Below are 13,009 nucleotides of genomic sequence, written 5' to 3' on the forward strand. Positions count from 1 at the left end.
GCATGTGCGAGGCGGCGCGCATGCCCAGTGAGGCCGGCCGCCTCCCATTGCGGGCAGCTCCGGCGGCGGCGGCGGCGGCACCGCCTCCTCCTCACACTCCGCGGGTGGCGGGGTTAGATGAGCGGCCCCAGCGGCGGCGAGGGCGGCGCGGGGAGGCGGAGGAGAAGGCGGCGGCGGCGGCGGAGGTCTCTGGCTTTGTAGGGTCCCTGCTGCGGGCGCCCGAGGCCGCCGCTCCGGCCGTCGTCGTTGGCGGAGGCTGTGAGGGCGCGCGCCCGCCCGCCCGGCCCGCGGGGACGAGGAGGCGGCGGCGCCGGCGGCGGCGGCAGCAGCAGCAGCAGCAGCAGCAGCGAGGATGATGATGTGCGCGGCGACTGCCTCCCCCGCCGCCGCCTCCTCCGGGCCCGGCGGGGACGGATTCTTCGCAGCCGCCACCATCTCTTCCTCCCCGGCGCCGGGGGCGCTGTTCGTGCCGGTTCCCGACGGCTCGGTGGCCGCGGCGGGGCTGGGGCTGGGGCTGGGGCTGGGGCTGTCCGCCACGGACTCTCGGGGTCACTATCAGCTGCTGCTGTCAGGCCGGGCCTTGGCCGACCGCTACCGGAGGATTTACACCACTGCGCTCAGTGACAGGGACCAGGCCGGCAGCGGCACTGGACACCCGGCCTCCAGGTGAGTCTCCAGGGCGCCCTTGCATGCGCCACATTGCGTGTGCATCCCCCTCTCTCTCTGTCTCTGGCTCACTCTCTGCCTCTGTCTCTGTCTCTCTCTCTCGTGTGAGTGTGTGTGCGTGCGCGTGTGCGTGTGCGTGTGTGTCCACGTACTTAGCACCGGGCTTTCAGTCCGCGCTGGATGCTGATGGAAAAGCACTTGGTGATATAGCAAGAGGGTGTGGTGGCCACAGTGTGTGTGTGTGTGTGTGTGTGTGTGTGTGTGTGTGTGTGTGTCTGTCTGTCTGTCTGTCTGTCTGTCTGTCTGTCTCTCTGTCTACTGGAGGGGAAGGCAGGGAAGATCGTATCGGGTAACGCTAGGGAGGGTGATGTTGCTGGTCCGTCGTGACACGTGTGTGTATTGTTGAGAAAGGAGGCATGGCCGAGAGGGCTAAGATCGTAATGCATGAAGAGAAGGGGATGTGTTAAGGGGATGTGTTCACATTCCTAGTGTGTGAGCTGCAATGTTATCTGCACGCCCTCTCCCCATCACATCCCTTCCCATAGCTGCCCTCCATAAAGGCCGCTTTTCACTACAGGGAGCAGTGGTGTAGGTTAACGATAGTGATGTATTAGATACCAAGCTGGTGGTTTCGTTTTAGGAGATTTACGAATAAAGGATTATAGCTGGAGATTTGTGCAGACGTTGAGAAGTGATTGAAAGGGGTTTTTAGAAGTGCAGTTTGATTACGGGGCCTTTGGCCTTGAAATGTGCTTGCAGCTGCTGCCTTGTTCTGATGTACCATCAGCCATTTCCCTTCATCTTATGCTCCGTTTCCTGTTACTTGCAGGTTTGAGAGTACAGGGAGTTTTGTAGGGAAAATGGAAAAAATCCGAAGAAATTAAACATATGACAACTGGTTAGGGTTTTCCTGCTATCTGTAGTTCTCAGATCGCTTTCAGTTAGACTTGCTACACCTTCAACTTCCTGGATATAGATGCCAAATCACTTCCATTTTCTTAAAATATGAGTACCTTTTAAAGCTAAAGACGCTCTGCTGTTGTTTTCTTTCCCGTGCCTTAACTTGTCATATACCCCGAAGGAGGGTGACTGACTTGTTTCACCAGCTTTGAGAGTGGTAATTGGGAATCACCTGTTTCCTCCCATAGCCTCTTACAGAACACTCAGAAATCATAGTAGGATTTGAAAAAGTGAGTTTGGTGAAGCGAAGTTTTTTCTTTTTCTTTCTCTTTCACTAAGTCAGTGTGGCTTATGATGGGAATGTGGCAAAAAGGCAATGCCAGCTGTCTCTTTCTCCCATTATGAATGGTCTAGTCTGTAAGTCTAGCTAGTGTGTCAGAATATATTATGGCTTATCTGTTGGAGAGAACTGTAAAGGTGAAATTTTATTTGCACTTTCTCTGGATAGACCAGTTGTATCTATTTGACAGGATTGGGTGTATCAGTAGTTGTCATGGATTTAAATGTGTATAACTACCCTTTGCTATTTAGAATGAAGATAAGAATGCCACAAGTGTGTTTCTTGCTAATGGTTTTGGAAAGCAGCACAAATCACATTAGAGAATTTACCCTGGAAATTAGGTCTAAGCATGGGCTGGGCGCCCCTAAATTATGGCACTGTTGTATATTTGCACAATTTCTCTTAATATTTAAAATTACTTTTTATATATTATTTCCAAATGTATGCAATAATCTCTGGTGTATATTCTTGATTTGACTTTCTACTGCTTTCTAATAGTGGCTTTTTTTTTTTTTTTTTATTCAGGATTGTACCGGTAGTAGTAGACAAAATTAAACGTGGGTTAATTTACTTAAAATTGGTGGTTTTTAGTTTGATCAATTTCTGCAAACTGTCAATAAAATACAAGGAATTGATTGAGTTAGCTCAAGAAATAAGGAAACCAACCTTACTTTGATAATGCTTCCCAATGCTTGTTCACAATATTATAGTTTACCCCCTCATATTTTTACCTACAACTGTTCTTTATTGTGAATTGGATTAAATGGAGTCACTTAATTACAAATGGTAGGGAAAAGGGGTTGGACTTGGTGTCATTTTTATAGGACACTGAGTTAGAGGAGATAGATGAGAATAGGGCAGATGTTTCTGGATCACATCAAGGTTAAAGGTGTGAGAAAATGGAGACGATAAAAGAAAATGAGAGAAGAGATTAGCAGACGTAGAGGTGATGAGGCAGTAGCGCCTCAGGTTCTAATAAAGGAAAGAAAAAGTTTTCAGGTGTGCTAGATACTGAAGAAAGTGAGAACAGTTTCCCAGTCACTGATAACTTTTGGGCCAAGTGGGCATGGCTGGGATAAGCATAATGGGGGTGCAGGGCAGGGTGGGGGATGGGAAGTGTTTGGACAACCTGGGGGACATGCAGGAAGGTTATTCAAGTATTGGAGGGCAAGTGGGATATTTAATTATGGAAACTTAAGTAGAGAGGAGGTTATTATTAAAAACTTGAAGGAATGAATGATTGATAGAAGTCAGTGGAAGCAGGTTTGTGATGACAACAGGTTAGCCATCAAAAAAGCTAGGGGTTGATTTTCTTTACTTTAGAAAAGGAAGTATCTCTGAATATACAGACTGATAACTTATTGAAAATGGCACCATATCTATGCTTTCGTGTGGTCTGAATAGGTAGCATCATTTTTTTGGGCATTGATTCTGTAAATAGGTGTCCGTGGTATACACTATTGTAGATACTTAATGTAGAGATCCATGATGTTTTGGAGTGTGCACTTGGTGGTGGTGGGAACCACCATTTCTTGTGTTAAGTAATGAGGAAGGAGACTCAGCCAGTTTCAGGTGATTGAGGATTAATGGTTGAGCTACTGTAGGTGGGCCAGCAGAGTTCTTGGGAATTGACATTTAAGTTGACATGCTTTGCGGTTGGAGATTTAGAAGTGCATATGAGAAAATTAGAAAGGCCTTAAGAGAAGAACAATCTTGTGCTTCAAGGAACCAAAATGTAACTGAATAATCAAGGAATGTTGAGCAAATTCAGCACTATAGATTGTTTTAGGTGTAAGATTCAAGCCTAAAGTAGTACCTAGGATTTTGAAGGCATTTTTAACAAAGTGGCTAAGAGTTTGGACTCTTGACACTAGACTGGTTTTAAGTCCTTCTGACTGTCCTCTGTCATTTGCTAGTTGTGTAACCTTGAATGCTACATAACTTTCATGCCTTAGTTTTTGTAATGCTATAGTGAAGATAATGATGTGGGATGAACAAATATTTGTAAGTACTTGGCACATTATATGTTATTAAATATTAGAGGTTTGTTTTCTTTGCTGAAAGTGAGGGTTTGAGGGTATGGAGAGAAACAATAGTTTTTCCCGTTACTATTGGATTTTGGACCAGTGATTGTTGAATGTAGGAATAGTTCTTGTGTATTCAGTGACTGAATATATATGCTTTTGAATGAATGAGACTGATTGCAATTATAACATTTTCTTGGAAAAAGTGGCTGGCCAGGCAAGTCAGGAAAAAGTTTATTCAGACCTTTGAATGGTAATGAAACTTGACATTTGGGAATGTCTACTATGGTAGAGTGTTAACAGATTGCAGATTGCTTTAGTTCAAATTCCAATTTTACCTCTTTTTATGTGTTAAGTTTGGTTGTGTGTGTTTGAGACATGTTCTGCCCTGAAGACTCTGCCAGGCCTTGAACTTCTTGTAATTCTTGCTTCTTGTAATTCTTGCTTCTTTGCTGGAGTCACAGCCCTGTGTCACCAGGACCAGCCTAAATGTTTTGTTTTATGGTTTTTGGGATCTCATGTAATCCTAACAGTGTCACTGTGTAGTCTCTAAATAAAACCGATCTTCCTGATTCATCCTTCTGATTGCTGGCATTACAGGTGTGTGCACTACAGCAATTTAGGGTAATCTAACGGCTACATGCCCACACATGTTAAATGTCTTTTAAATGTTAGTTGATGTTGTTATTACTAAAATCATATTTATAATTCCAAACAGCCTGTTATAAACTTTACTAGTTGGAGGATAAGTGAGGAAAACTTATAGTTGACTGATTCAGGATTGAACTGTGAATGGAGGTTAAAGAAAAACAGAAACTGAAAACTTTTGGTTGACCATACAGTAAAGAGGGAAGTGATAAACTGAGATATAAAGAATGGTGAGAATCCTGGTCTTGCAGTGGCAGAGGAGCACTCGTACTGTAAATATTAGAGGACATTATGACCAAAATGAGGATCTGTGTTCTGTTTCAGATAAACTAATTAGCTACTGTTTTCTTTTTTAGAAATGCTATTTGACTGGCATGCTAGTGCACTCTAATAATCCCAGCACTTGGGTGATAGAGGAAGGGGGGTCAGGAGTTCAAGGCCAGATTCTGATACATAGTAAGTTCAAGGTTAGCCATCTCAAAATGGAGCAGAACAGAATAGAAATGTTACATCCCCTTTGTGTGTGGAATTTGGGTTATAAAAGTTTCCATGGTCAACCCTGCAAATGTTGAAGGTTGTTACTTAGAACTAACCATTTGTCTTATTAAGACTTAGTGTTGAAGTTCCTAGTTTTGAGTATATTGTCTGTCTGGGGGTGACATTTACAAAGGCAGATACTTAAGGAAATTGTTAAAAGAAATCACCAAGAAAACAACTGTTATGACAAACGGATAGCATTCTGGGCTTGCCCTACTTCTCAGTGGAGGTGAGGAAAGCAGTTTGTATGTTGGTATACTAAAATGTTAGCATTTTTATTAATGCTAGAATGTAGGTATCAGGGAGAGGGATAGGGATCATCCTAGGATTAGAGAGATTAGTCAAAAGGACAGTATCTGGAAGAACAAGAAAAATTAAATTTTAATTGAGAAAACCCTGATGGTTTTGAACTAAGAAGAGACATTATTACAGAAGTGGATTAGGGAACAATGTAGGTTGAATTAGTGTGTGTGTTTATGAATAGGTAGTACTTTTCTTCACATAGCTGTTTATGTCTGTGGAATCCTTTATGCTATATAAACATGTTAAGGCAAAGATACTACTCTGTTGGCATACTAATTGGTAGAAATGTAAAATGCATTAGTCTCCTAGCACAAGAGAAGTGAAAAATCTTGGATCTTAAAAAGAAAAATATGTCAATTAAAAAATAATTCAATAGATTAGAATATGTTAATTTTGTAGCAATATTTTCATATTGTAAATTATTCAGCATAAAAATCAACAAAACCCACTTCTGCTTTTTTCAACGACATATTAAATGGGCATACTCTTTTAGTGTGGGGTTAGGTTAGTGAAGGCTTAATTTATATATTTGAAGAATCTTGGAACCATCACCACAGTCAAGTATAGACTATTTCCACCACTTCAGAAAGTTTTTTGAGGCCTTCCCACTGCTGTCTCCTGGCTACTATTACTGCATTTCACCGTTTCTATAACGCTATGTAAACCTAGCTCCTTTTAGGACAGTGCCTTACATTATTGTTCGTGTTTCTGTCTTCCACCCTATATTTCCTGCAAATAGAAATTAGGTTTTAAGACTTCGTTAGATTCTGTGAAGACGTTTTTAGTATAGTATATTATTGAGTACTTTGTGTTGCCCAGTCATAGGTTGCTGGCTTTCCTTACTGCTGTAGTGCTAATACCAGTACCCACCAGACCTCTCCCTTGCAATTTATTCTTTTCTGTTTGTAATGAGCTGGGAGTAAGGACTAGCACGATGGACTTTTCACCTAATGGTTTTAATGTCCTTGGATAGCCTTTGCCTGAGTCAGTAATTTTATTAGAATTTTATTTAAATGTTATTTTTTGTGTTTATTGGATAGTGTCTTTTGGTGTCCTAGTCCAGGGCTAGGCTACCAAATATGGCAGAGGCTACAGTTAGCCTCGCAGATTCCCCACCCTCCTTCCCAGATTGAGGCTCATGTTCTGGCTTTGGGGAATATTGACAGCTAAGGAGGCAGCTGAGTTCCCCAGGATGCCTCCTATCCACCACATCCATAGATTGTTCTGTACTGATGTGTCAGTGCCTGGCAACGTTTGTCTTGTGGCAAGACAGTTTGAAAGGACCATTTCAGCCGGAGCTTCTCCAGGGTAGTGGTTGAGGCCTTTCTATGGCGGAACTGAAGTTTGGCTTCTGCTCAGTACTGCCTTTTTCACTTCCCCTTAGCTGTTTTCAGAGCACTCCCTGGGAAGTTCTGGTGTGTGTATGTCCCTTTCAGTCATTTCAGTTGCTACCAGGAGCCGTCTGAGGACCCTGATTGTGTGCTGGCTGCCATGAAAACCACACTCTGATAGTGTCAGTTGAGTACTGCTGCTGCCCCTCAGCACTCAGCGGTGTGGGTGTGACTGTGGCCACTGGGGTGTGGTTTCTGTGGTGGAAATGTCCTGGGCTTTTGAGAGGTCAGGGAGGGAAGTATTTATTGTAAGGGTAGTTTACTGAAGCTGCCTGTTGCTGAGTGACATTGATGGGTGAGAGTGATGAAGAAAGGCTGAAGATAATTGGGCATGAAAGGTAAAAGAAATTTCTTTACCTTTTTTAGCAACATGTAGAGGAATATTTGCAGTGGGCACAAGAGGCAAAGAGTAGACTTACTTTGAAGGTGGGTAGAACCCTCATTGGCCTTACCCTGTCTGTGTTCTGACTAGGTTGAAATGGAATCCTGTCCCTTAGAATAGGACCTTTGAGTTGATCTATCTGTTCACTTTTGAAACTGTTACAAAAGAAAGGTACTATACGAGGGAGTGTGCACACATATGCCTACACACACGCGCACACACACACACACACACACCCCTAAACTGAACTGAGATTCTCTAAAGCACCGTAATAGATACATAGAAGTACCATGTGGTATTTGAGTTTTGTCAAAGGAAATACAACAGTGTGTGTTTCAAACCACTAGCTTGAAGTAGTTAATGGCTTTTTTGACTTTAATAGTATATTCTTTACATTCTTTTGATGGTGTCCTATTTTCTCGAAATTAGGCTTTTGGTGGTTGTGATACTAATCATGCATTACTTGTCAGAAATATGGGGTGGCCTGTTCAGTTTGAGTGTATGCTTGAGAATTGTCACAGTGCCCAATAGCTGCCCTTAGCATAGGGATTGTTTTAGACTAGAAGTCCACTTTATACCAGAGGAGGATACGTGAGCTCTGTGTGTCTCACCCTACACCACATGCCCAGAAGCTGATCTGATAGGGCGTCAGAAGTCTTTTGCTGGCAACACTGATGACAGCACTGTGCCTTGGACACCATCTGCAAGGATGAAGGGCATCCTTTGGTGTTCCCACAAAGAAGAGCAGTTGGGAGTGGTCCTGGGCCACATCATTTTCAGTGATAGGGCTGGGGAGTTTGTGTTTCCTGTCTCTGTAGCCTGAGCAGTAGCAGTTAACAGATACTGGTTCTTAGAAGAGAAACATTTTAGAAAGGAAGTGCAGAACACTTCTGTTATACTTGAAGCTACAGTTGGTGGGGCTTAGAGCTCTAAAGGAGCTTCTTAGGGCGGGGCTTATGGACCTATCTGGGAAGTAAGCTGTTAGCACAACAAACACAAATGTTTGTCACATTAAGTGATCTGCTGTGTGTCTCTCAGACTTTGTACTATAGTTATCCTCACAGGATGAGTTGGGTAACAATTACCCTATATTAAACATTGCATAGGCTTGGTGTTCTAAATATTTGATAGACTCCATCAGAGGCACGTAATAGTACGCTTCCTCTCTTTAATGGCCCGACAGCCTGCTTCTTTTAATACTTAATAATATCTGTCATCTGGAGGTGTCATAGTTTGTTCTCTGGGAGGGAATCTTGGTTGCTCCTAAGATTAGACAATTATGAATTAAGCTCCTATAAACATCCATGTGCAGGTTTTTGTGTAACTTTTGGATCCTATGATCAGGATAGGAAACTGCCAAATTCTCTCCTGCACCATTTTATATGCGTGAAATGATGCTTCCAGTAGTGTATGAGAGTTTGGGCTGCTCTGTGTCCTCACTGACATTTGTGTTGTCAGTGTTGTGGAGTTTGGGCATTCTGATAGATGGATCTCATTGTTGTTTTAATCTGTGTTACTCTGATAACACCTTTTCTGGTGCGTATTCCTTACATCTCTGTGTGCTTTGGGGAAGTGTCAGGGGTGTTTCCTCATTCCCCCGCACAAGATGGTTGTTTGGTATTGTTGATATATATGAGAGTTCTTGGATAGCTTGGATAACAGTCTTCTATCAGATCTGGAGTTTTTTGGAGATATTTTCTCCTAGTCTGTGTCTTTTCCATCTCACTCACTCACTCACTCACTCACTCACTCACTCACTCACTCACTCTGTATGTATGTATGTATGTATGTATGTATGTATGTATGTATGTATGTAAAGGAGGCTGTTTTGACTTTAATAAAGTTCTCCTATCATTTATTTTTTTTTCCTGGTTCACACTTTAGTATTTTATTTAAAAAACTGTTGCCATACTCAGGGACATGTAGGTTTTTCTCCTATTACATCTTCTAAACATTGTATTGTCTTGTGTTTTGCATACATTTTGAATTAGTTTTTGTAAAGGATGCAAGATTTATATTTAGATTCCCGTTTCCTGGGTGTCTAGTTATGTCATCCTTTGTTTTATTGCTTTGCTTTGCTCCTTTGCTAAATGCCATTGGACTGTTTCTGTGGGTGTATCGTGGGCCCCCTGGTCTGTGTCCTGTGGGTCTATCGTGGGCCCCTTAGTCTGTGTCCTGTGGGTCTATCGTGGGCCCCCTGGTCTGTGTCCTGTGGGTCTATCGTGGGCCCCCTGGTCTGTGTCCTGTGGGTCTATCGTGGGCCCCCTGGTCTGTGTCCTGTGGGTCTATCGTGGGCCCCCTGGTCTGTGTCCTGTGGGTCTATCGTGGGCCCCCTGGTCTGTGTCCTGTGGGTCTATCGTGGGCCCCCTGGTCTGTGTCCTGTGGGTCTATCGTGGGCCCCTTGGTCTGTGTCCTGTGGGTCTATCGTGGACCCCCTGGTCTGTGTCCTGTGGGTCTATCGTGGGCCCCTTGGTCTGTGTTCTGTCTCCTGTCTCTTCAGCATCACACAGTCTTGATGATTTATAGCAAATCTGAAAGTGAGATATTTACTTTTTTCTTTTTACATCATCTTAGCTATTATGGGTGTTGTTCTCAAACTTTTGAACAATTTGTTAGAATCCCAGAAATAACCTAGTAAGATATTTATTGATACTGTATTAGATCAGTGGGTTATTAGATTAGGAAGAGTGACATCTTGATAATACTATTGAGTCTTTCTATCTGGAATATTCATTATTTCGTTTCTTCCATCAGAATGTTGCAGTTTTCCTCATTTAGATCTTGATTTTATTAGATTTACACCTTCACATTCTTGTCGAGTGTATCATTTAATATTCTACTTTATATAGGAAAACAATTGACATGTGTACCACTAATGTATCATGCAGCCATGTTGTAATTTCTTATTAGGTACAACAGTGTTTGTTTTTAAATTTTTTTTTTCTTCTGTTCTTTTGTATTTCCAACATGGGCAGCCATTTCATCTGTAAATGAAGACAGTTCATTTCTTCTTTACTAATCTGCATATCTTTTATTTTCTTTTCTTGTTTTATTGCATTAACTAGAATTTTTTTTTTTTTTTAAATAATGATACTGATAAAGAGTGGTTGGAGACCATGCCTTTACATTGTTTCAGATCTTAGTGAGAAAGCTTGTAGCTTTTCACCAAGCGTGATGCTATCTGTAGGATTTTCTGTTGATATTCCTTTTGCATGTTGAGGAAATAGCTCTTGATTTCTAGTTTACTGAGAACTTTTGTTACAAATTGGGGGGTGAATTTGTCAAATGCCTTTCTTGCATCTATTGATATGACCACGTCATAGATTATTTTTAGCCTGTAATTTATCTTCAGATGATAGGTGTCTACCTGGGATACATTTCACTCTGGCTGCTGTGAACTTTTAATACATTGCTGGATTCAATTTGATTTTAGACATTTTTTTTGCATATATATTTGTGAGAGATGCTGGTTTGTAGTTTTCTAGTACTTCATTGTCTGTCAAGTTTAGTGTTAGGGTTATGTTGGCCTCGTGAAATGAACTAGAAAGAGTGCCTTCTGCTTTATCCTTTAAAGGGAGTCAGAATTGCTGTAGTTTCTTTCTTAAAAACTTGATAGAATTCACCAGTGAGCTTTTCAAAGTCTGTTAAGTTACTGATTTGCCTTCTTCACATATTTCCTACAATTTAGGAGGTCTGTTTCTTGTGTAAATTTTGACAGGTTCTGTTTTTCAAAGAATGAGTTTTTCATCTGAATCACTAAGTTTAAGCATATGATTCTTAGTATTTCCTTAATTATTGTTATTATTATTATTATTATTATTATTATTATTTTAATGTCTCAGTGATGATTCCTTTCATTTATGATATTTATTTTCTTGATTATTCTAGCCACCATTTTCCAATTTTGCTCATTATCCAATGGACCAGCTTTTGGTGTTTTTAGTTCCTATTACAATTGATGTTTTCTTGTATGTTGGCTTTCCCTTCAGCATTTTTACTTACTTCTTTCACTTTGAATTTATTTTAAATCTCCCCTCCCCAGTTTTGAATCTTAGGTCATTTAGTTTAGATTTTATTTTATTTAAATCTTTGAATTTTCATGTAAGTACTACTTCAGCTACATTCCAAACATTTTAGTATATGTCTCATTTAGTTAAGATATTTTACATTTTTTGTTTATGGCTTTTGTATTTGATTAGTGTAGTGCCTAGGGTTATTTTTAATTTTCAGATATTTAGTAATATCTTAAGTATTGTTACCAATACTGATAGTACATGCTTTATATAACTTTAGTTGTTAAAATTAATTTATTTGAGGCTTTCATGCATGAGCATTGTAATTACATCCTTTACGTTCTTTCTCTACCCTTCCAACTCTTCCAATTCATCGCATAAGCATACACACACACACACACACACACACACACACACACACACACACACACACACAGAATCTACTGAGTCTACTTAGTGCTGCTCAGGAGCATGGGTGTTTAGGGCTGAGCACTGGGACGGGTAACCCGATGGGTTTTGTCCCTTGAGAAGACTGATTTCTCCCTCCATGGGTGGGGCCTTGTGACATATCTTCCATCCATATTAGTATGTCAACCATATTGTCTTTAAAATTAGTTGAAAAATTGTTTGTTTTTTTTCCTTTTGCTCACAATTTGATAATTGTGCCATTTGCACTGATAAAGAGTATGTTTTCTCTTGGCTTTAGATGCAGAGTTCTCAAAGAAGCAGCGGGTTGGTTAGGATGTTGTTGCTGTGCAGACATCTTGCGCAGCACAGGCAGGAGAGCCTGATTCCAGCTGGGTTTCTTAAATTTCAGTCATAGTTCCTGGCAAGGCAGAGGCACCATGGAGAAGGGCATGGCAGAGGAAAACTCACCTCACAGCAGCCAGGAAGCAAAGAATAGTAACAGGAAGGACTCAGAACACAAATTTATCTCTCCAAGGTACACCCCATGATGGCCTTCTTCCTCTGACAAAGCTTTCTTCCATAATTCCACCTAGTAATCTATTCAGAATTTGAATCTATCAGTGGATTAAGCCATTAATTAGGTCAGAGCCCATGTGATCTAATTGTCTCTGGGAATACCCTCAGATGTATCCTAGAGGTGTTTTTTTCTGATCTTTTAGGTGTATCTTTCAGCCTACTTAAGTTGACAATCGGTTTTAACCATCAAGTCCATTATTTAAATTTGGGTGAAGAGTTGTTTGGACATTTTATATATCTGTATTCCCTTTTTAGTCTCAACAGTTACTATAGATGAGTATTAAAATAGTTTTGGCCCTTTAATTTTGTCAGTGGTTGTCTTACATAATTTAGTCTTTTCTGTTGGATACATATATAGTTACAGCTGTTAAAAATTCTGTTGTGTTGGTGCTGAAGAGATGACTCAGTAGAGTGTGTACTGCTCTTGTGGAGGACCCAAGTTCTATTCCCAGCACCCACATTAAATAGTTTACAACATCCATCACCATGGGGGATTCAATTTGCAGGCACCTGAGTTTTCCTCCTGTATTGTACTCATGTACATACATACATACACACACACACACACACACACACACACATACATTTTTTTTTTAATCCTGGCACAAGCCATTGTTTTTATTTTATTATCACTTGTTTCTATCTCTAGTAATTTTTTTTGAGTGAGTTTACTTTAGTGATATAAAAAAAAAGTTTCCAAGGACAGAGAAGATGGGTTAGTGTATGAAATGCTTGCTCGAAAGCCTAAGGGCCTGAGTTTGCATCTCCATTCTCCACATAAAACCCAGGCTCAGCCGTTCAAGACTATAACCTCCAGCCTT

At 41.2% G+C, this 13,009-nt stretch overlaps 1 protein-coding gene across 13 annotated transcripts in view; it reads left to right on the forward strand.

Moving 5' to 3' along the window:
* The first annotated feature begins 300 nt into the window (after positions 1-300).
* Mycbp2 (MYC binding protein 2) overlaps positions 301-13,009 on the forward strand; it is a 209,618-nt gene continuing 196,909 nt past the window's right edge. For all 13 annotated transcript variants that reach the window (XM_051195259.1, XM_051195261.1, XM_051195260.1 and 10 more), the window contains exon 1: positions 301-666. In XM_051195259.1, the coding sequence (XP_051051216.1) occupies positions 353-666 (314 nt within the window). In that variant the 5' untranslated portion in view covers positions 301-352. The remainder of the gene's footprint in view (positions 667-13,009) is intronic.

The sequence above is a fragment of the Phodopus roborovskii genome, unplaced genomic scaffold (genome assembly GCF_943737965.1).
Source record: "Phodopus roborovskii unplaced genomic scaffold, PHOROB, whole genome shotgun sequence".
In the NCBI taxonomy this organism is placed as follows: Eukaryota; Metazoa; Chordata; class Mammalia; order Rodentia; family Cricetidae; genus Phodopus; species Phodopus roborovskii.